At 58.8% G+C, this 22,870-nt stretch overlaps 3 protein-coding genes across 6 annotated transcripts; 1 reads left to right on the forward strand and 2 right to left on the reverse strand.

Moving 5' to 3' along the window:
- Positions 1 to 1,423, reverse strand: LOC129677182 (uncharacterized). Its single transcript, XM_055607854.1, has 2 exons — positions 890 to 1,423; positions 1 to 379 (listed from the first exon to the last, which is right to left on the reverse strand). The coding sequence occupies exons 1-2, from the start codon at positions 1,266 to 1,268 to the stop codon at positions 81 to 83; spliced, it is 678 nt and encodes a 225-aa protein (XP_055463829.1). The 5' UTR covers positions 1,269 to 1,423; the 3' UTR covers positions 1 to 80.
- A 2,780-nt stretch (positions 1,424 to 4,203) lies between these two features.
- Positions 4,204 to 6,720, reverse strand: Lsm7 (LSM7 homolog, U6 small nuclear RNA and mRNA degradation associated). Of its 2 annotated transcripts, none has more exons than XM_055607700.1 (4): positions 6,679 to 6,720; positions 6,111 to 6,204; positions 5,162 to 5,233; positions 4,204 to 4,470 (listed from the first exon to the last, which is right to left on the reverse strand). In XM_055607700.1, exons 1-4 carry the CDS (start codon positions 6,682 to 6,684, stop codon positions 4,328 to 4,330), a joined length of 315 nt encoding a protein of 104 aa, XP_055463675.1. In that variant the 5' UTR covers positions 6,685 to 6,720; the 3' UTR covers positions 4,204 to 4,327. The 2 variants fall into 2 exon arrangements, with proteins under 2 accessions (XP_055463675.1, XP_055463676.1); XM_055607701.1 differs by having other exon boundaries at positions 6,111 to 6,201; positions 6,679 to 6,716.
- Positions 6,721 to 6,778: 58 nt separating this feature from the next.
- On the forward strand, positions 6,779 to 20,897 carry Sppl2b (signal peptide peptidase like 2B). Of its 3 annotated transcripts, none has more exons than XM_055607814.1 (15): positions 6,779 to 6,887; positions 13,412 to 13,531; positions 14,267 to 14,449; positions 14,774 to 14,863; positions 15,003 to 15,142; positions 15,231 to 15,373; positions 15,524 to 15,620; positions 16,116 to 16,232; positions 17,225 to 17,306; positions 17,459 to 17,533; positions 17,604 to 17,666; positions 17,754 to 17,853; positions 18,198 to 18,275; positions 18,708 to 18,868; positions 19,623 to 20,897. In XM_055607814.1, exons 1-15 carry the CDS (start codon positions 6,840 to 6,842, stop codon positions 19,899 to 19,901), a joined length of 1,776 nt encoding a protein of 591 aa, XP_055463789.1. In that variant the 5' UTR covers positions 6,779 to 6,839; the 3' UTR covers positions 19,902 to 20,897. The 3 variants fall into 3 exon arrangements, with proteins under 3 accessions (XP_055463789.1, XP_055463790.1, XP_055463792.1); XM_055607815.1 differs by having other exon boundaries at positions 15,234 to 15,373; XM_055607817.1 differs by having other exon boundaries at positions 18,708 to 18,923; positions 19,623 to 19,695.
- Positions 20,898 to 22,870: the final 1,973 nt, after the last annotated feature.

Genomic DNA, 22,870 nt, shown 5'->3' on the forward strand with positions numbered 1-22,870 from the left:
ATAATTTTTATTGCGTGAGAGACCTGGGTGTCCCCCCATCCCCCGTTCCTGGTGTGGACGGCTGGAGAGAGTCCGAGGGATCAGGGATCGAGGACGTAACTGGGCTTCTCTGGAGGTGCTGCAAAGAGATTCCAGAGCTTCAGGCTATGACATGGGGCTGGATTCGCCGGTGCTTCGTGACTCCCTTGGGGTGTTCGCCAGCAGCCAACAGTCCCTGGATCCTTCTGCTCCTCATGGTCAGGCCTCATCTGTCCAATCCACTGAGCAGAGAGCGCGTGTCTCCGATGCGGAAGGTTCTGTTCTACACAGAGCCTTCTGGGTTCCTCCGGAACCGTACCAGGGCTGGGGTGAGGCCTCCCTCTGCCTGTCTGGGATGGATCTGAGGGGTGAGACACAGGAGACGTCCCTTTTCTGTGACCCTGGCTGCAATCTGTCCTCACTTGCTTGCTCCCCGTACCCCTGTAGTCAAAGGTGACCTTGAACTTCTAACTCTCCCACCTCCAGGAAGTCCAGGCGCGGGATGAAGGGTGCGCACCTCCACACCTGATTTGTGTGGTGCTGGCACGGGTCCCCGGGTCTCGTGCGCAGTCACAAGCGGGCTATCCTCAAGCTACAGCTCCGGCCCCTCCCCCCGGGGTACTGCATCCCCACATCTCTCCCAGCACCCCGTGTTGCCTTTGTCTGTATCCCCACGTGCCGCGTGGCTAGGGAAGGGCCCCCTGCCACATAGGAGAGGGAGGCAGCAGCAGCAGAGGGGAGAGGGGCTGTGGGCAGCCCGGGGTCCGCGGAGGCTGGGAGGAGTTGGGTGCGAGTTTCTGGGCCTAGGTGCCCCGTCAGAAGGCAGATGGGGGCTAGTGCAAGGGCTTGGAGGGAGGCTGGGCGAGCAGACCTGGCGGGTGGGGCGAGGAGGTGCTGACCGCTGGAACCCGGAGGATCTGGCCCACTTTCCAAAGCTTCTGGAAGCTGCGGCACCGAGGCCTCTCGGGGGCGCCCTGAAGATCTGCGGTCAAGCTCCGGCCTGTCTGCTGGTCCCCGTCCGCAGGGTCTCGGGGCAAGGTCTCCCAGAGTGGGGCCTCCTGGCACAGGACCCGCGGCCTCTCTGCGAAGACCTGGACTCCGAGGGCCGTGGTGACGGGCACATGCAGCAGGCCGGGTCCCCGGGCTGACGGCGGAAGGCCCCTGCCGCTGCCCCGAGGCCGGCCCCTGCAGAGGCTGGGGAGCTGGAAGGGCGGGATCCGGGCCAGGGTCAGGAGCTGGCCCGTCGGCATGGGAGCGGCTGGGGAGGGCGGAGGCCGGGATCCTGGGTGGCCGGGCGGCTGGCGGCCTGGATGCTCCCTGCTGCCCCGCCCCCTCGGCCTCTTCTCCCTAAACCCCCATGTCTCCTTCCGACTCCTAGTCAAGTATTAAAAATTCAGTGTAACATTAAGGGAAAACATTAAATATTAAATTTCTCCTTTTTAAAATATTAAAACACGCAGAGCTGGATCCAGCTCTCCGCGGCCTTAAACCACTCTCCCTCCCCAAGGTGGCGGTGGACATGTCCGACCTTTTGACTTTGAGACAGGACATTGTTGTCTGGAAAGCTCACAGTCGCACACCAGCGAAATCTCAAGTTTAAAATAAAAGTTAGGATAAATAAGTAAATAAATATTAGAGGCCAGGCGTGGGTATGTGTGTCTTTAATCCCAGCACAGGGGAGGCAGAGGCAGGTGGATCCCTGTGAGTTCAAGACCAGCCTGGTCTACAGAGAGTTCTAGGAGAGCCAGGGCTACACAGAAAAGCTCTGTCTTGAAAAACCAAATAAAATAAAAATCAGGGTCAGCAAGATGGTGTGACCAAAGCTGCTTCCCACCAAGCTTGACAGAGGAAGAGAGTATGCTTGATTGCCAGGACCCCACGTGGAAGCAGAAGACTGACTCCCACAAGCCGTGCTCCCATCCACGTGTGCCACGCTCAAAGACAAGATATTCAAAATGTTTATAAAAATTAATCCCAGGCCTCAGGGAGGCAGAGGCAGGCACATCGCTGTGCTCTAGCCAGCACGGTCTGGGACAGCCAAGGCTACCCAGAGAAAGCCTGTCTTGAAAACAACACAAATTGGGGCTAAGGAGACATTCATCTGCTGTTCCAGAGGATACGATGGGGTCCAGCTGTCACAGCGGCTGACCCACGAGGGTGCCATGTCCTCTTCTGGTCTCTGTGAGCACCTGGCACACCATGCTGAGACGTACACACAGGCAGAACACCCCTACGTGTACAAACAAGCCTCTTAAGTATAAACATTAGAGAAAAAAAAGTTCACCATCCTGGGCTGTTATGGTGCACCCTTTTAATCCCAGCACTTAGGCAGGGGCAGGCTGGTCTTTTGAGGCCAAAAGATCAGCTTTTGTTATACAAAGCTAGTTTCAGAACGGCCAGGGCTACACAGAGAAGCTCTGTCTGGAAAAACAAAAGAAAATGTTCACCACAAATGGGGTTTTCCTAGACATATTGCGCACTCCACTCTACAGTTTGTCCCAGGGCTGTGTGGGCAAGCTTCTGTGTCACATCTTAACACGGTAGCATGTGGTTCATCATTTCACATGAGTGTGCGGACAGTCTCATCTATGTTCTCCACCGGTTTTCATTGTATTTGTGTGTTTGTATCTGTGGGTACAAGTACCGTGGTATGCGTGGGGTCAGAGGACCTGCAGGAGCTGGGTTTCGACTCTGTAGGTTCTGAGGACCAAACCGAGGCCATCAGGCTTGAGGGCAAGCACCTTTCCCCGATAACCTCCCCCATTGCCCCGGGGTTTCTGGACCGCTGGGGAGGGGCTCACTCTGTAGCCCAGGCTGTGCTGGAACTTGCCATCATATGTCCCACTTTAGTCTCCCAAGCGTGAGGCTAACAGATGTGGCCACCACGCCTGGCCTCACGCTTGCTGGCCACAAGGAGACAGGGTAGGCAGTTTTCTGTCTTCAGAAAACCAGGTGGCCGAGGCTTCCAGGCCCTCCTGTGGGAGAAGGGAGGCTCTGAGCTCCTTCTAGTTGGGCTCAGCTCCCGGCACGGTGTCCACCATCCTTTTGTGGCCTAGGGCAGTCAGTACAACAGTCCTGCTCACAGCATGAGGCCTACAAGGAAAGTAGCCTGGAAGCTGGCAGGGAACACTCCACTTTGTGCGGACACCCCCACGATGGGCAGCTTGGTTAGGTCTTTTAGGAACTGCTCAGTCACTCCCAGGTGAAGTGGAGTGAATTCATGCCAGTTTCTGCGCTCTGAATCTCCAGGGCCTGGGACCTGTCCATTCCTTCTGACAGGGCAGGGGCATCCATGATCCCTCAAGACTGGAGCTCAGCAAGGGTGGCACACTTCCCCTAACTTACACAACATGCTGGCGGGGAGGGGCTGTCTGCCACCTGGAGAGATGGCAGTTCTGAGGGGGTCAGGAACAAGCCTTGCTGACTTGACTTTGGGGGAGCTGGAGGAGGGTTGGCGGCACTGACAATTTCCTCCACGGCTTCTGGGAGTGCTAAGTGGGGTTGGCTGGCTATAAGTCCTGTTTCCTCTACTGAGGAGTAGGGATCCTGACCCTGGCTTCCCCTGCTTGGGGAAACTTAAGAGTGGGCTGACTGATCCTGGAGGCTGTGGCTGTGAGGTCCAACCCAGCTTTTGTATCTGTGTTCCTGAGGCAGGGGCAGCAAGAGGAAGCCAGATGAAGGGGAGGGACTCTGAGGAACAGAACTAATTCTCTAAATCCCCAGCAGCAAAGGCCAGGGCACAGCTGCAGTCTGTCTGTTGGCTTGCCCTGAGGCAGAGCCCTGCTCCGGCCCTAGCTGCTGCCCTGGTAGCCATCTCAGCCTGAGGGACCTCAGGGCCCCAGGCCCGTCAGCCCCTACGTCCTTCTCTCTGTGTACCTGCATGTGCCAGGTCCTCCTGCTCCCAGGGCGGAGGGGGTGCCATGTGGGGGAAGGCCAGGTCCTGGCCAGGTCCACAAGGTGTGATCCTTTTGGCACAGCCCATCAGGTGAGGAAAGGCTGTGAGGTGAGGCCAGCTAGACTGCTGGACCTTAGGTGCCCAGGCTTCTCCCTGTGCTGGTCTCCTGCTGTGCTCTGCCCTAGGCCATGGTGTCCCAGCCAGGCCTCTGACCCAGCCCTGGCTGCTCAGACCAGAATGACAAAGCAGAAGGGGTGGGGGACAAGAAGGGGTGGGGGACAAGAACGGGATGCCTAAGTGGGCAATTTTATTAAAAAACAAAACAAACAAAACAAAACCAGAAAGACCAAAACACCAAACAGAAGTTCACCCACAGAAGGGTGGTCCCTGGGCCAGGCCACCCTCCCCTGGTAGCTAAGCGTCCTGCTGCTGCACAAAGGGGTTGGGGATGGCCTCCATGCCATCCTGCGGGCAGATGAGTACCACTGAGGTGCCTCGGCATACCACGAGCCCCAGCTGCCTCGTGTCCTCCGTCAGTTTGTACTGGTCGTCGGGGTCTGGGGGATTGACAGACAGGAGGAACTAAGGGCATGTCCTTCGCCCCAGCAGAACACAGTCAGGGCCTCAGAGGGTCCTGAGGGTTCTTACTCCCAGCTCTCTCTTGGGCTCTGACAGAGCAGACGTTCTGGTCTCAGGGCTGACTGTGCACAGGGACATCAGGGCCAGCAGAGGCTGTACCACACCACCATGAAGGTGGCTAAGCAAGAGCCACCCACCTCCAGGGTGCTACAAGACCCTTAGAGGGCCGATGCTCACCCCATAAACACTAAGGGGATGTCTGTGGGGCAGCTGAGGCCCTGGACAGGGTGGACAGCAGGTGGGGCCAATAAGCAATTAGAAACTGTCACCAGTGCTGGGGAGGAGACAACCTGATGGGTGCAGAACTCTTCAGGGCATTATGGGATGGGCCTGCTAGGTGGCCGCTGAGAGTCCATGGGGCCCCAAAGCTGCTGATGTGAGCAGACACCCCAGGCAGAGGACAGTGGCCACCATTCCTGCCGTCCCAAGGGCTACGGAGAAAGCCAGCTAGCTGAGGGGCACGAGCTGGACGTGTCAAGCCTGGGGCGCTCCTGGCAGGCTGCAGTCAGACACTGGAGTTCTCAGGGAGTGACCTGCACCCCAGGTCCACAGCTGTGGGGAGTAGGAACAGGCCCAGCGGCATCCCTGCAATAACCTCAGCCAGCTCACCTCGCATGTACTCAATGGTCCCGTCCAGCACCAGGTTGAGCAGAGGGTCAAACCCTTTCAGGATTCCGCTGGCTTGAGGAACATGGGGAGGAGAGAGAAGGAGAACGCTGTCATCCCTACCCCACCCTCAGACCCCAGGACAAAGGGAGAGCTACCCCCAGAAAACTCATGGGGAAATGTGTCCCTGTATGGTAGGTAGCCTGGTGACTGTGACTCTAACCCTCTTCTTTCCAGTGTGGAACGGGCTATAGATAGTGAATTTGTGGTGGGCCAAGTATCAATAAAAGTTTATGGTCACTCAAACCGAATTTTACGTAGTTTCCACGTAACACAAAACAGCTTTCTTCTGTTTTATTTTTTGTTTGTTTGCTTGTTTTTGAGAGGGTCTCACTTGCCCAGGCTGGCCTCAGACTCCCTAGGCAGCCTGAACCTCCTGCCTTTATCTCCCTACTGTTGGAATGGCAGGCTGGTACAACCACGCCTGGTTTACATGGTATCAGGAAGGGAGCCCAGGGCACATTGGCCATCACTGTACCCACTGTGCTATAGCCCTAACCCTGATTGACTTTTGGAGACAGGGTCTCCCTACATAGGTTAGACTGGCCTAGAACCTTCAGTCCTCCTGCCACTGGGAAACCTTCTTGATTCCTGCTACACCCAGGCACTTGAGAACACTCCTTTCTTCCTTCCATCCTTCCTTCCTGTTGCCTTCATCCAGCTCCATTTTGGCCCCCTCCTTCAGGATCCATCCACATTGGTCTAGGTACTAACCCCACCCGGCTCCCTTTCCCTGGGACTTGGGTTTCCTTACCCACAATTGGGGAACACCTCATTGGTACAGAATGACCAAGCTTGGCCCTTGTTAAGAACGCCTGCATCCTGTGGCTTCCCTTGCTTGCTGTGACACCAGACCAGCTCTGTGTAAGGGAGACCTGCAGTGCCCACTCACCTTCCCGGCCACCTTGGAACTTCACTCGGATAGTCTTATCAATGTACTTAGACAGGTCCAAGATGCTTTCTTTCTTCTTTTTCTCTTTGTCCTGCTGGAGGGTGGGGTACCAATGAGAGAGGCACAGCCTTCTCACATCCCTGTTGCCTGGGGGTGGCAGTCAGAGACTCCCTTCTACAATCCCAAAGCCCCATGACCCTGTCTGCATCCTCATCGCCATCTCCCATTCAAACTGAATTCCATGCTCAAGTCTGCACGCCTACGTCCCTCGCGCGCATCGGCAACATTTCCTGTGTGCATCTTCATTCCACCTGGTCACCATCCCATGTCCCGCATCTGTACCCTTCGGCATCCCATGCCACCTGGTCTGTATCCCAAGTCCCGCTTCAGCATCTCATGTCGCCAGGTCTGCAGTCCCACGTGACTCTCATCCCTCCGCGTCCCTGTCTCCCTATCCGTCTTCAGGCGTCCTTCAGCCTCTTTTTCGTCCTTCTGTGTTCTCCGGTTCTCGCTCCCACCGGCCCTCGTGCCCGCAGCCCCGATCTCCCCGAGACCCAACAGTGCTCACCGCCATCTTGCCGCCGCGCGCCGCTCTGGGCAGGCGCCGCCCCGCCCCTTTCTAAGGAGAGCGCCGTTCGCGCACGCGCAAACTCGGCGCATGCGCGTCGCTGTGTCCCGAAGGCGTTGCCGGGAAACCTTCTGCTTAGAGCTGCGGTGGGACCGGCGGACATGGCGGCGGCGCGGCTGGCCGTGGTCCTGCTGCTGCTCGCGGCCCAGGTGAGCGCCACGGCGGGTCGGCTCGGCCACACCACTCGTGACCGTGGCTGTGACCTTGCGGTCCACTGGCTCTCGCCACCGGAGACTTCCGGCCGGGCTTGGCCCGCCCTGCGTCTCGGGCCCCCAACCGTCGCCGCCGCCCCTGCCAGCCTGTTTCCCTTTCTGGAGACTGGATCGAGTCTCCGGGCTTCTCCCCCGGGGGCGTCCAGCAGCGGCCCCCGAGGTGCTCGCAGCCCCACGCCCCGGCTTCTGCTCCGTGACCTTGGGCCGGAGGGGGTCCCCACCTCAGGGTCGGTGCAGAATGCGGGGGACGAGCTGCTGCTATGGGGTCCTCAGGGTGTGCGGGGATGTGCCCCGACTTGGTGCCCAGGCGGAAGGTTGGCTATTGCCGTGCTTTGCTTTCTGAGACATAACTCGCATGCTGGCCTTGAACTCACTGTATAGCCCAGGCTAGCCTTGCCCACTATGTAACCCCATGCTGGCCTCAAACTCAATCTGCAGTCCAGGCTGGCCTCCAACTTGCTCCACAGCCCAGGCCGGCCTCCAGCTTGCTCCGCAGTCCAGGCTGGTCTCTGACTTGACATGTTGCTGGGGCTGGCCCAGAACACCCTATGAGGCTTTGGCTAGCCTGGAACTCAAACCACGGGTCTCATTTATCTCAGGTAACGGAATGACAGGTCTGTGTCACAACACCTGGCTTAGTTGTTAGATTCCTTCTTTTGCTGTCTGTGGCACCAGCCTCCAGATCCAGTGGATGTTGAGTGCTTCAGCCTTGGGCAACCCCAGGGCAGTTGTTGAGTTTTCCTGGGGACGGTCAGAAGGGTGTCCTGTGAGTATTGTCCTAAGTGCATGTTACTGTACACCTATTCCTCTTCTCTCATGGACTGTGTTCACGGAACAAGGGTCTGGATCATTTTTTTAAATCCTTCTTTTCTTTTTTGAGATTGTGGGCTTTTGTGGCAGGGTCTCTCTTTATAGCTCAGCCGGGGGTGAGCCTGCAGCTCTGCCTGAGCCTCCCTCCCCAGTGCGGGCACGACTGGCATTAAGGCACTCCCCACAAGCGTGGTTCCTGCCCCTTCCGGCATGTGGCCCACATCCCTCTTTGGCCCTTCATCCCCACATCCCGCTCTTGGCTGGCCATGAGCTTTTGAAAGTGTGTCAGGGCTTGCCACATCCTGCCAGCAGTCCAGGGACGCAACATCATATTTCTCAGGCCACTGGCCTGTCTGGAAGCTGCCCTCTTTGGGCAGGTGGTTTCCACTGAGGCTTTTTTTTTTTTTTTTTTGACTGCAGAACACCCTTGGATGTCTAGTGTCAGCTGGACCTGCCCCAAGACCTGTCCCTTTTGTGCAGGTCTCTTTTTCTGGTCTGATGGAGGCTTTTCAGGGACAGTGACACTGGATGGATTAATAGGGGTTTGCCAAGGATGGGAGAGGAAGGCGTTGTGGGCAGCAAGTACTTGCTCCTGGGGAAGCTCTTTCCACAAAAGATAACTAGGGTTTTTTCTCCAGGCTAGAAGCAGTGGGCACAGAAAGGCCTGGTCCTGGCTGGACAGTGAGGCTGTGTGTTGGGGGACTTTACCAGGCAGGTGATGTGTCGCCTGGACCTAATCCCACCTGCAGACAGCTGGCCCTCCCTTCCCCACCTCTGGTGGGGAGCAGACAAGTTGCCATTCTTGGCTGGGTCACATTCTGGTCTGGGTGCCCAACAGGGAGATTAACTCTGAGCAGGAGCTCTCTTGGTGGCATTTCTGGGCCCATTGCCTTTTTGTGACCCTGCCTGAGAGACCTGATGTCTCAAGTTGTTACCAGGCGAGGAGCATGCAGCAGGTCCAGGTGCACTGTGCAGGCCTCTTGTGTTCCTGAGGGCCCAACCTTCCTTCTCAGGCGACCTGCCTCCTCCTCCCCACAGTGTCCTCTTGGTTTCTCTCCCCTTTTAGATGGTTTTGGGGACTGGTGGCTGTGCCTAAGTGAGCATGCTGTGGGGGCTTCTGGTTTCCAGTCCTCTTGCGTGTGGCCACGTCTTAGGAGCTGGCTCAGTGCTGGTGTGCTGTTCCTGTGGCGCTGGAACCCACAGCTTCTGGGTAGAAAGGCTGCCATGTGTGCCGCTGGGCAGGTGACTGTGAATGCGCCTTTGTGCTGGTGAATGACCACTGTGAAGAGAGGCAGTTCTATCAATTTCCGTTTTACACAAAAGCCACTTTTGACAGAGCCCATCCCGAGCCCACAGCAGGGCTGCCTGTGCTCTGGCAAGGGCGGTGGGAGCACTGTCTGCTCTGCAGGCCCCCAGCACAGCTGCCCTGCCACTGGGTGGGGAGGAACCGTGGGCTCATCCACAGGAAGACTTGTTCGTGTGCCAGTAAAATTTTACTTACAGACCTAAAGAAGCTAAGTAACAAGGAGGACCCTAGGGAGGATGCATAATTCTCATTCAGAAGGGCAAACAGAAGAGACACCGGAAGCAGCTGAGGAGAGGGACAGGCGGAAGCTACTGTAGAGGGCCTCTGAAAGACTCCACACAGCAGGGCATCGAAGCAGATGCTGAGACTCACAGACAAACTCTGGGCAGAGCACAAGGAATCCTAAGGAAGAATGGAGGGAAAAAAGGACCTGAAGGGAACAGGAGTTCCATAAGACCAGCAGAGTCAAGAAACCTGGGCCCAGGGGGTCCTGCAGAGCCTGAGGCACCAACCAAGGACCATGCATGGAAAGGACCCAGGCCCCCTGCTCAGATATAGCCAATAGGTAGCTCAGTCTCCAAGTGAGTCCCCTAGTATGTAAGGGGAGCAGGGGCTGTTGCTGACATGGACTCTTGTCTGTTCCTCAATCACTTCCCCCTGGCAGGGCGACCTTGCCAGGCCACAGAGGAAAAGGATGCAGGAAGTCCTGACAAGACTTGATAGTTTGGGGTTAGTTTGTAGGGGAGGAGGGTTCCCCCTTTCTAAGGACTAGGGGAACGGGATCGGGGAAGACAAAGGGAGGGTGGGGCTGGGAGGAGGGAGGGGTTAAGATGAGGATTGCAGGAGGAGTTGGGGTGTGGACTCTGGCTCCACTGCAGCCCCCAAATCCCTCCTGAAAGGAGAGGCACATGGCTGTAGGGCCACACTGAGGAGTGCAGGGGATCGGTTCGGATTCTGCTCCTCGTTGTGGGAGGGTAGGAAGGAGGCAGGGGGAACTTGGGCCAAAGCTCTGAGTCCTGGGGTCTCTGCTGTCTTTTGCTCTTCTGAGCTGGTGATGGCTTCAGCCCAGGGCCTTCCTGGGACACACCCAACATCCTAGAGAGGCAGATAGAGATAGTGTTACAGGGCTCAGCTCTCCCTGGAGACAAGCAGAGCCAGTGTTGGGCCGCTGTAGTGTAGGCCTGAAAACAAGGTCCCCAGCTGCTTGGGCCTCATGGCCAGGGCCTCCAGTGGGGACTGGGCCAACCAGGCCTGCCCCATGCTGCCACCTGGAGGTGACCAGGGCCTTTTAAGTGTTTCAGGCTGAGATAGGGGCCCCTCATCTGAGTTAGCTAAGGTCACCCCTCCCCCCGGGGAGGAAGCTGGCAATCCAGGTCTGTGGGAGAAACGAAGGCATTCTGGTGGGAAGCCTGCCAGTCCTGCTAGCTGCAGGTCAGTGTCTCGGCCAGTGTTCCCATGTTCCCTGCCCGTTTCTACAGCAGGTCCTCAGGCGTCACCCAGTCTCTCCCTGAGGAGCCCAGGTGTCAAGTGACTTACGGGGTGTGGGGGAGACATAAACAAAAGCTGTTTGTCCAGAGAGGTCTTCTGCATGACAGTGACTCCACCCAGGTGGAGCTCTAGGGAGGTGGTGAAGTTATGGTGTGTCCTTGTGGGAGCATGGCTGGCAGCACAGTCTTGAAAGTGCGTCCCTGGGTCTCCTGGCAGGCTTGGCAGGTCCTGGGCTGTTTTTCCCAGTGCTGCCCGTTTGGCTTTGCAACACCCCTGCTCATCTTGAGTGACATGCCCTGAGCCTTGGGGGCTGATGTGTGTGTTCTCTGGTGAGTGTCTGAGCGTTGGTCCACTGTGCCACAGCAATAGTCAGCTCACCAAAGGAGCTTGGCTGGCTTCCTCTATGACCCACCAAGCTGGCAGTAGCCATGATCCATGGATGTAAACACAGGTCTAGAAGGCATCTTCACAGGTGCATCCCATTCATCAAAACTGTAGCAGTTGTGGGCAGGGCTTCAGCTTGGTTGGTGGAATGCTTACCCCGCATGGCTGAAGACATGGATTCCATCCCTGCCACCAAAAAAGGTGGTGGATATGGATGTGGATATGGCAAGATCAGAAGTTCAGGGTCATCTTCAGTTAGGTGCCAGCCTGGGCTACATGAGACTATGCCAAAAATAGCACTTGCTTCCTTGCTGTGGACTGTGATCTCAGCCCCAAGCCTTGGCTCTGCCTCATGACAGCGAACTGTGAACTGTGAGGCAAGCCTTAGAGCTGACCTAGAGCAAACAGTTGGTTTCCCCTGTAACAGTCATGCCACTGTCGCCCCCTCCATCCTGTACAGCATGTTGTTCATTGTCGTAGCAGGTCTGTTGGGTGAGTCTACCCCAGCAGCCTGCACAGTGACTTCCCCAGCTGTGGCAGGCAGCTGCAGGAAGCAGGCTGAGCTCACTCCAGCCTGATTTCTCTGTCTTCTGCAGCCTGTTTGTGGTGGTGTCAGCATCAGGGACCTGCTGTGGTATGACACTTTATGGTGTTTTTACAAATGCGGGGGACTCTAAGACTCAAGGATTAGCATTATGTAATGAGACTATAATTAAAAAAGTTTGTGTTTCAGTCTGTGCGTATTTGCATGCACATGCTACAACGCAGATAAGTCAGAGGACAATTTATAGGAGTCTTTTCTCTCCTACCCTGTGGGCCCCATGGCCGGAACTCAAGTTATCAGGTGGCCTTTAACTAGTGAGCCCCTTGAGGCCCTGAACAGAAAACCTTTTTTTTTTCGTTGTTGTTTTTTTTTTGTTTTTTTGTTTTTTTTTCGGTCTCTGTGTAGCCCTGGCTGTCCTGGAACTTACTTTGTAGACCAGGCTGGCTTGAACTCAGATCTGCCCACCTCTGCCTCTTAAATGCTGGAATCTGAAGGCGTGTGCCACCACGCCTTCTGAACCTTTTTGTAGAGGCTAGGCAATGAGGACCCATTGGTCTTGGGTGGCTGTAAGGATATAAAAAAGGATGCTCTGGCCAGGTTCAAACTCAGCACTGTCGTGGCCTCACCTCCCTCAGCAGGGAAAGGCTGGGTAGGCAGCATGTGGGGGGAGACGCCTCCAGCCTCCTCATTCTGAGCACTGCTGCTGAAGAGCTGGGCAGGACTGACTGGCAAGCCTCTGCCCACTCAAAACGCCATGGTGAAACCCTGTGTGGACCAGGCCAGCCTCTAACTCGCCAGCCTCTGCCTTGCGGGCATGCGCCACCACCTCGCCTTTGAGGTTGGGTCAGACATCTTTGCCTAGCCCCTGCTCCTTCATGTCTGCCTCTTGCCATAGGTGGAGCCTCATTAGCCCTGCTCTGGCTCACACACTCTCCCAGCTGTGACAGCCAGCCGGCACTTCCGAATTTGCCTCCCCTTTTCCAGCTCCTGCCAGACCAGAGGCCCACGAGAAGGCCAGGGTGTCGAGCCTTCTTCTGGCAGAGAGCTGAGCCTCAGCTGTGTGTCCGGGCTGACTGTGGCCTGCTCTGTTTCCCATGTGCTACTCTTAGGGGTTGCAGATACCCTTCCTTGACTCCGTGTGTGGTTTGGGGGGGACCCCCAGCTCAAGGCCACAGCAGGGGTCCGGGGCATGCAAGCAGTCATTGCTTCTGTCCCAGGATCCCTTTCTACTGTAGTCCAGAGAGTGACCATCTTCCCTCAGGGCCTGTGCAGCCCCAGTAGCAAGCCACTGGGGAGAGGCTGAGGCGGACCTGGTAGGTGCTGGTCTTCAGAGCCAACCATTCCTGAGGTCTGGCTCCTACCACTTACCCAGGGTCCGTGGGTGGGCCCTCAATCTCTCTGCACCTGGGTTTTCATGCTTAGGATTAGAGGTGGCTGAGGGCAATGGGGAGGCAGGCCTGCTGGGGACCCTGTGAAGGGCCACAGGACACCTGTGAAGTGCTGGTCCCAAGCAGCTGGCTCTGGGAACTAGCTATGTCCCTGCAGCTCCCTGCTTTGGAGGCCCCTCCTGGGAACCGTTCTGTGACTTGGCTGCCCAAGGGCATGGACAGCTTTGCCTGTCCCAGAAGCTAGACGTTTGGTCAGGAGGAGTGTGCAAGGGACAGAAGTGAGGGGGCTCCCCCTCTTTTGAGACAAGGTCTTTGTAGCTCAAGCTGGCCTCAAACTCATAGCAGTCCTCCTGCCTCAGCCTCCCAAGTGCTGGGATGACAGTCCTGTGCCACCATGCCTTGCTCAGAAAGGTGCCCTTGTCCTTGTCTGCCCTCCCTCCCCCCCATCCCCCGCTGGTGTCCTTCAAGACCAGGGCCATGAGCACCCCTTTCTGAGTGCTGCTTGCTGCACCTGAAGTCTGTGCCTGCCTTGTCGTTGCAGGCGGCCTGTGAGTTTGGTGTGCTACATGTGGTGTCCCAGGCTGGTGGGACCCGGGGCAGGGACTACTGCGTCATCTACAACCCGCAGTGGGCCCACTTGCCGCATGACCTCAGCAAAGTGGTGAGTGTCACACTAGGCCACGCTGCTGGTGACGCCCATTTCTGCAGTCTGCCTCTGCACCTGAGTTTTCATGCTCAGGAGTGGAAGGTGGCTGAGGGCAACGGGGAGGCAGGCCTGCTGGGGACCCTGGTCACCATTACCGCTCTGTGGCAGAGGGGACCTCAGAAGTGACAGCCTTAGGCAGGATGGCACCTAGGGTTACACTTCTGTGCCCTTTGCATGTCACTTCCGCCCACAGCTGGTAGCTGAATGTCCATCCCTCCGTGGCTGCTTGTCCCCCCATGCTGTTCTTAGGGAGGTGCCTGTCCTTTGAGAGGGCCCCTTCACCCCTTCCCGCCTATGCTAATGGTGTGTGCATGAGTTTCTGTGTGCACACGTGTGTGCATGTGTGGCTGCGTACGAGGCCCCCAGGCTGCAGGCCCAAGATCTCAGTGGCCTGCATGCTTTTTCAGCCTTGAGTGGTGCTCGCTGCACTGAGGTGAGTGCTGAGGCTTTGAGGTCATGCCGCTGTGTTGGAGTGAGGACTCCATGGGTCCTGCTGCAGCTGCTCCTAGCCTTGCATGTTGTGTGGTTGTGCACGCCCCTCAGCCAAAGTGCGGCCCTCTGTCCCCCACCCCAGCTAGGGTTGACAGGCCTGGCTTCTCCGTGAGCATGCTGGCAGCAATAGCTTGTATGTGCTCTACTCCCTGTCTTTTTGGTGGGACTTGGTGACCCTGAGTCCATCCTCCTTCGCAGTCTCTCATGAAGCTTCGAGACTTGAGCTACACCCAGCTCTGCTCCTACCTTGACCTCCCTGCAGAAGACTTCAGTGACCAAATTGCAATGGTGGCCCGGGGCAACTGCACCTTCTATGAGAAAGTGCGGCTGGCCCAGGGCAGTGGGGCCCGCGCGCTGCTGATAGTCAGCAAGGAGAGGCTGGTAGGGATACCCTGGAAGCATTGGGGTGCAAGAGCCGTGGGGCGCTGGGATGGTTGGTGGCACAGGCTCCCTGAGGAAGCCACAGCCACAGGGATTGTGGTTTGACCAGAGGCTGATGGGCTGGAGATATGTGGAGCGGGCCCCGTGCAGGACAGTGCAGAGCAGCCCCAGGGCTTGGTGCCTGGTACTGCCAACCCGAACCCCGGGCCTTACTGCCCTCTGCACAGCAGGCTGTGGTATGGAGCTGGGCACACCGGGTGCCTGGAAGAGGCGTGGTGGTGACCCAGAGGGCTGGGATGACCCTACGCGTCCTGTTGCCTGCAGGTGCCCCCGGGAGGCAACAGGACACAGTATGAGGAGATAAGTATTCCCGTGGCCCTGCTCAGCCACAGGGACCTGCAGGACATCTTCAGGGTAGGCACCGGGCAGGGCAGAGTGGACAGGTAGGGCTTGGAGTCTGGGGCCTGGGGCCTGGGTGCAGATCCTGGAGGTTCTGTGTGGGTCTGGAGTGAAGCTGGGGCCCGGTGACCTTCCACTCTCCTCTTGGGGACAGCGCTTCGGCCATTCGGTAATAGCGGCACTGTATGCGCCAACTGAGCCAGTGATGGATTACAACATGGTCATCATCTTCGTCATGGCCGTGGGCACTGTCTCCCTCGGTGGCTACTGGGCTGGCAGCCGCGACGTGAAGAGGTGAGTGCTGCCTGACTGTAGGCGCCGTGGGAGCGGCCGAGAGGCAGCCACCGAGTTGTGGCCCTGGGTGATCCCAAAATTTTCCAAGAAGGTACATGAAGCATAAGCGGGATGATGGGCCCGAGAAGCAGGAGGATGAGGCGGTGGACGTGACACCCGTCATGATCTGCGTGTTTGTTGTCATGTGCTGCGTCATGCTGGTGCTGCTCTACTACTTCTATGACCGCCTGGGTATGCCGCCCGCCCGCCAGAGCCCCGCCCACTGGGCCCTGCCCTCCCTAGCAGACCCCACCCAAGATCCTGGAGGCTCTAGCTGCCCTTTTGATCTCTTGCCCGTCCCACCCTCACCCTTCCCGGTACCCTGCCGGCCTGGCCCCACAGTCTACGTGATCATCGGGATCTTCTGCCTGGCCTCCTCCACGGGTCTCTACAGCTGCCTGGCGCCCTGCGTGCGGAAGCTGCCCTTCTGCACGTGCAGGTGAGCCCTGGGCCTGGCACGTGCCCTGCCGTCTGCCGCCCTGCTTGCGCATTCAGAGAGACAGCAGGTGCTCACTGAGTGCTGGTCGCTGGGGGGTGTGCTCGGGCCTCCTGTCGCCCATGGGCCGTGCCTCTTCTTAGCCAGCTGAGCCACAGGCATGGCTGGGGATCCCATGGGAGTGAAGGAGGATAGGCCCAGAAGAGAGTGTCAGCATTACAGGCCTCTGCGGGCCTACACTGCTGCTCAGAGCCGCCTGGGGCGGGGTGAGGGAGCCCCGGGCGCTGTGAGCCCGCACTGGCAGGATAGGGGCCTTTCGGGTTGCTGTCCTGGAACCACAGGGGCCTGGCCAGTTGAGAGATGTGGCCGCATAGTCAGGGGCTCCTCCTCAAGGATGGGAGGCGCCGGCGGGAACGAGGTGAGAGCTGAGGCTCAGCGGGGTGGAGGTGAAGTGCACGGGTGTGGGAAGGAGGAGTGCTGATGGCTGGTCCCCTCCAGGGTCCCCAACAACAACCTGCCGTACTTCCACAAGCGCCCACAGGCCCGCATGCTGCTGCTGGCACTCTTCTGTGTCACTGTCACCGTAGTGTGGGGTATCTTCCGCAACGAGGACCAGTAAGTGCTGCCATGTCCTTCCGACAGCCACCCTGTCAACTTGTCCCTGCTGTCCTCGGGTGCCCCCGCTGCCCAGCCTGGCCTGGTGTGTCCATCAAGAGGGCTGTCCACTGCAGCTGCTGCCTGCCTGTGTTCCATTTCATTCAGGCCTGGCCCGGAGCCTGTACCCTGATAGGAATCTAGATAAAGGTTCTGTCCATCCTTCCCGGCTCCTGGGAAGGGCAAGGGGACATGCTGGCCCAGAGCCACTGTTTGTCACCCACTGTCTTGGCGTGGGCTCAGACAGCACCTGATGCCTGGGTGCCACTTGCCATCCGCCCCCATAAAGATCGGGCACTCCATTTTCTCCTGCACTGAATTCCCACGGGGTTCTTACACATAAACACCCCACTTGAAGGCAGGGGCCTGGCGCCATGGCCCGGAGGACCGCCTGCCTGTCCTCACCTGGCTCCTGCTCGGCACTGACACTCTCTGGCACAGCCCAAGTCTCTCCCTGGGCAGCCAAGCACTCCTGGCCTCTGTGCTACTTGGCGCTTTAACAGACACTCCTCGGAGAAGGAATGGGGGAGAGCCAAGCCCCCACTCAGCCTTATTCTGCCCCTGCTGTCCCCACATGTCCTACCTGGTGGCTACAGTGATGGTCAGAAGCAGGAGTCACGCCCTCACAGCCTGGTTGTGCCCTTCACTGTGGGCTGCATGGCCCTGTCCAAGCAGTCCCAGCTCCTAAGTGCCACAGCTGAGTGTCCTGGGAAAGTTAACATGGACCAGGAGCCATCACACTGGCTTGTACTCCACACGGAGCCCCACTCCACATCTGCTTGAAGCCAGTCTGGGGACCCTGCTGCTGGGTAGCCCTGCCACCTGCTCTCGGTGGCACTGTGGCTTCTGAGGCCTCGTGTGGGCAGGGTGGGCGCAGCCTGTGGCAGCCGGGGTGGCTGCTTGTAGGATGAGTCGGGGACAGAGCTCCGAGTTACTGAGCGTTTTCCTGCCAGGTGGGCCTGGGTCCTGCAGGACACCCTGGGCATTGCCTTCTGCCTGTACATGCTGAAGACCATCCGCCTGCCCACCTTCAAGGTGAGGGCTGCCAGTAGACAGGGCAGCATGATCCCCGATGGGCCCCGAGGGTCTGGGTGGGCGAGGCTCCAGGGTGTTGGGGATGATGGTAGGGGCAGGCCTGGTGCGGTGGGTTCCGCACTGGGTAGCCCCTCAGGCGCTGGCTTTTGCAGGCATGCACGCTGCTGCTGCTGGTGCTCTTCATCTACGACGTCTTCTTTGTCTTCGTCACCCCCTACCTGACCAAGGTAGGCCCACTTGGCCCTCGCAGCCCCCTGCTCCCTCCCCCACCCCGCCTGACCAGCCTGTCTCATGCAGAGCGGCAACAGCATCATGGTGGAGGTGGCCACTGGGCCCTCGAACTCATCCACCCACGAGAAGGTAGGCCACCTGCCCTGTGGGCCTCGGGCCTCGGGCTCCAGCAGGTGCCGGTGAGAGCCTCCGGGCTGAGCCGTGCTCTCCCCACAGCTGCCCATGGTGCTGAAGGTGCCCAGGCTGAACACCTCTCCGCTGTCCCTGTGTGACCGGCCCTTCTCCCTCCTGGGCTTCGGAGACATCTTAGTGCCAGGTGGGGGCTGAGCGCGTGGGGTGGGGCCGGCAGGTGGGCTGTGGGGCATGAAGCCCGTGCAGGGAGTTGAGGAAGGATCCGCGGACAAGGTGACCTCCGGGGTGGAGCATGGCTGTGTGGCACACGTGGCAGGTTCCCACTGCTGCCTAGGGGCCGTATGCGTCTTCACTGTCCCCATCCACTGTGGCAGGACCCCTCTAGGTCCTGCTTGAGCCCTGTGGGTCCCCGTGTCATTGGCACAGCCAAGGGGACATGCTGAAGTGTGGGCTTGGTGCTGCCGTTCCTGTCACACTGTAGCCTCCTGTGGCCAGGCCACGGTTGTGGTGACTGTGTCCTCCCCACAGGGCTGCTGGTGGCCTACTGCCACAGGTTTGACATCCAGACCCAGTCTTCCAGGATCTACTTTGTGACCTGTACCATTGGTAGGTGGCCACGCCGCTGGCCCACCCTTTGTGGCCTTTTGTCTCTCAGCTTCTGGCCCCAGTCCCGAGGTCCACCTGCCCCAAGCTGGTTTTAAATGTCACCTGGTGGGCCGGGCAGGGGTAGTCGGGTACCTGGAGTGTGTCGGGCCCAGGTTGCCCAGCGTGGTGGCGGCATCTTCTGCACAAGCTCCTGAGGCCACCTCTGTCCTCTCCGACCTCACTGCCCTTTGGCTTTTCTCTTTGGACCTCATGTTGCCCAGCTGGCCTGAATTGGCAGACCTCCTGCCTCAGCTGCCACAGTTCTGGGATGCCCAGCCTGCAACTCATGCTGTCCCCACTCCTTATCCTTGTTCCCTCCTTGTTGACATGGCGCCCTGCGAAGGCATCGCTCCCTGCCAGGAGCAGGCTGTCTGACACTGGCTTTCCCTGCAGCCTACGGCCTGGGCCTCCTGGTGACGTTCGTGGCACTTGTCTTCATGCAGCGTGGCCAGCCCGCGCTGCTCTACCTGGTCCCCTGCACGCTGCTGACCAGCTTCACCGTGGCACTGTGGCGCCGGGAGCTGGGCACCTTCTGGACAGGCAGCGGCTTTGTGGTGAATACCGGTTTGCTATGACTGCGGCGATAGCCCCCTAAGGCCGCCAGGTCAAGTTGAGTCCAACCTCCTGTGCTCCTACTGAGCCTCTGGCCCAGGTCCCTTGCTTCTGGAAGATCACGCTTTGGGCTTTGTGATTTCCTGTGGGGGCTCTCTGGACGTGACCCAAGCCTGTGAACGCTCCTGATGCCTTGCCAAAGGCCCCCTTCCCCCGCATCTTGAGCCAGCCAGAGAGGACGGGGGAACAGGAGGGCTGGGAGGGCATGGGAGATGCCCACCTCAGGCAGTGGATGCCACAGGGCTCCACAAGATGAGCCTTGTTTCTTGGGTGCATCTTCCTGTGGGCCCTGTGCACCAGGACATCCTTGCTGTCACGGGCAGCTGCCGGGGTAGGCGGGAGTTGGCCCAGGGCCAACCTTGTGCTCACACACGCCTGTGGCTCCAGGGTCACTGCTTCCCACAGGGTGGACTGGACTGTAGGAATGGCTGGCTTGCTCTGGAGGAGCATCAGGGGAGGGGAGGGATAGAGAGGGAGAGCAGGGGTCCCACCCAGCTGCTCTCAGGCTTTGCTGCCCCCGGCCTCGGAAGCCGGGCTCCTCAGCCTGTGTGCCGAATGGTGTTGAGCTGAAGGTTTCTGGCTCAGGGTGGTTGCTGCATGCCCCCTGCTCGAAGTGTCCCGCACCTGTGCTTGGTCCTGCCCCACTGGGGTCTGCCCTCTACTTGGCCCAGCCTCACAGCCCCCTCCTCTCTGTAGAAGGACGCACCTCAATCCCCATGGGCCCTAAGAGAGAAGCCTGCACCTGAGAAAGTCGCGGATGCCCCCCTCTCCCAGAGGCCTCCAAGTGAAGAGCTAGCCAAGAGGTCCCTACCCACCAAGGAGGCAGCCTTGCCCGAGGAGGCCCCTGTGCCTGAGGAGGCAGGAGCTGAAGGCCCCGCCAAGGATTCTGATGGCCCCGTGGACAGTCCCCCGAGCCCCACAAATGGGGACCAAGCCCAGCCCAGCCCTGTGGTGCAGCCAGGGACTTCGGCCTAGGAAGAGGAGGTGCGAAAGCTGGGCCCTTGCAGCCTTTCATCACACAGATGCTGGCCACCTGGGACCTGCAGGGAGCAGGGACAGCTGCCATCCCCCAGGGTGGCAGACCTGTGCCGTGTCCTCCCTAACATGGTGCTCAGCCCTCTGAGGCCTCGCGCCCGTCCCGCCCACCACAGCTGCACCCAGCGCCCAGCTCTGCTTTGCACCAGGCCAAGAGCTTCCCCCGCTGCCCCTCCATGCAAGGCCGCTGCTCTGGTGCTTGCCGATGCTCACCCTGCAGACGCCCCATCTGGCCGCTCCTCCCTCTGTAGGACGGGGCTCTCTGGGGCCAGAGCAACAGGTTTCTATGTTGGGAGCGGCCACGAGGGGCCTGAATGTGGGTACCCTGCCCAAGGGCCTGGGCCAACACCGGGGTCTGTACCCCTTCAGAGGCTCCACGCCAGGGTGGAGTGGAGAAGGCTGGCCACGCATGGATGGGTCCACGGCCCCAGCAAACTGCCCTTAGTTCAGACGTGGAAGCCTTCCATGCCACGGCCACAGCCCTCTGCCCCAGCAGTGGCTTCTGGACCTGGCAACTGACCTCTACCTCACCAACCAGGCTCTGCGCTCCATGGCAGATCTGCCTGCAGGGAGTCTACCACACATGCTGCATGTCACCAAGGCCGAGGCCAGGGTCCCCCACACTGCGATGGAGCCTGGGAGCCGTGGCCACCCACACTTGCATGGAAAGGGGTGTCTGCTGCAGGGTGACAGGTGGCCACAGCTGGGCAGCGCTCTGGGGAGGGGAGGGAGGGCTTCCCCTAGGCACCCTGTCTGACCAGAATGGACAGGCCCAGGAGCACTGTGGCCTGGCCACCTGCTTCTGCCACGCGGACTTAACAAGCCATTTTGTACTGGGTGCCCATGCAGTTCTTCCTTCTCTGAGCTGGCCGGAGGTGATGCCACCCGAGGGCCCCGGCTTTAGGGTGTCAGGGATTAAACAGCTTTTCATACTCATCTGGCCTCCTGTCTTTGGAGAGTGGCTGGAGCCTGGCTCTTAGTCCTGATGGCACCTGCAGTGGGAGAGCGCAGACCTTGGAGCCCAGCTCTCCTCACCACTTGTCGCCACTGAGCCCTGCTTTCCTTTGCACGAAGGGAATGTCTTCGGTGTGTGGAGACCAGCTGTGTATGTGGTCCCCAACTCCTGCCAAGCAGCCTAGTATCCAGTCAGGAAGAGAGCCCCAGCCAGGATGATGCACACAGAGGCAGGATCCTCTGTGGATTCATGGCCAGCCTGGGCTGTGTGGAGAGACTGTCTTAAACAAAACACAACTGTGCTGTGGTGGCTCACGCCTTTAATCCCAGCTTTAACACAGCTGAGGCAGGAGGCTCTCTGTGAGTTTGAGGCTAGCCTGGTCTACAGACTGGGTTTCAGGACAGCCAGGGCTACACAGAGAAACCCTGTCTTGAAAAATCGAAAGAAAAGCTTATTTAGGTCAGAGTCCACCTATCCACCCACCCATCCACCCACCATCTCTGTTGGGCCCACAGCTGCTCCTGCCCCTCTGCTGTGACCTATGGACATGGCTGTAACTGTGTGAGATGTTGCTTGCAATCTTTGGGGTTCTGACCCGGAAGTGCATGTATTCCTTTGTTCTTTCCCACGGCTGAGGAATACTCCACTGTGCGCAGACGCTGCACCGTGCTGGCGTGTTAACTTACCGGCAGGAGTGTTTCCGCACGGGCCATGACCCCGTTTCATGGAGGGACCGCCCACCCACCCACCTGCAAATACATGCATTCAAGCATCCATCTGTCCTGCTCAGCCTTTACTCAGGGAGCACCTGGGGCTGGGAGCTCCTCTCTGGTTGCAGCTGTACCTTAGGTGAGTCCCAGAACCGCCTGGGTCCCAGGACTTGGCCTGATGAAGCAGAATGAGATCCCCGTCTCCTGGGGAGGAGGCCACCCTGGAGTCACCTAAGGGACAGGTGCCCAGCTAGGGAGTGTGGGTGTGGCAGCCTTGAGGTTAGCAGGACTTGGGGGACTTGTTTTCTACTGGCAGGATTTCGTGGGCTGTAAGAAGCCAAGGGCAGGCCACTGGCTGCTCTTCCAGAGGACCTGGACTCGGTGTAAGCAGCACTTACATGGCAGCTCGCAACTCTCTGTAACAGTTCCAGGGGACCTGACACCAATGCAAGTAAAATAAAAATCAGTTACAAAAAGAAAAGGAAGTCCAGGGCATCGGCTTCTAAAGTGAGCACCACAGCTGCGAGGCAGCAAGCTGTTTTCTGTGAAGCGAGCTGACAACACCTCCCTGGAGACTTCGGATTGATGGGGTTTGGAGCCCAGCTCTAGGGGGTCACACCTGCCCGCTCCCAACTACTGTGCCGTGTCATCATCACGAGCCGGGCACACAACCACGTCATCCATCAGCTGGACCTCTCTGCAGCCAGCAGGGCACGTGGGCCATGGGTGAAGCTAGAGCCAGGCTGTAGTGTTTGAAGCAGGGGCATGGCTGCCAGCCGAGGGGAGAGGAGGCCACAGTGCCTCACCCGGGGGAGGCTTCAGGGATGCCCCTGTTCCAGCCCTGCGCATGGCTCCCTCAAATAAATCACAGAGGAGGCAGAGAGCTCCTCCCACCAATCGAAGGGATGTAGGAAGTGGTCCTGGCAGGGGCGACGTGCTCACGCTGCGCAGATACGAGGCCAGCATTCAGCTCCTCAGCCCCCAGGGAAAGGCTGGCTGGACATGGCTGCTCTGATTTAGCCCGGGAGGGCATCTCTGAGCAGACAGGCCGGGGATGGATGGGTGGGACTCGGCTCGGTTAGTTGCTGCTCCTGCGGATGTTCTGAGTTCAGTTCCCAGCATCCGTGTTGGGAAGCTCACAGCTGCCTGTAACTCCAGCTCCAGGGGGATTAGGTGCCCATGGCATGTACACACACACTGGTTTTGATTTGGTTTGGTTTGGTTTTTGGTTTTTCAAGGCAGGG

The sequence above is a fragment of the Psammomys obesus genome, unplaced genomic scaffold (genome assembly GCF_907164565.1).
Source record: "Psammomys obesus unplaced genomic scaffold, mPsaObe1.curated_primary_1811, whole genome shotgun sequence".
NCBI lineage: Eukaryota > Metazoa > Chordata > Mammalia > Rodentia > Muridae > Psammomys > Psammomys obesus.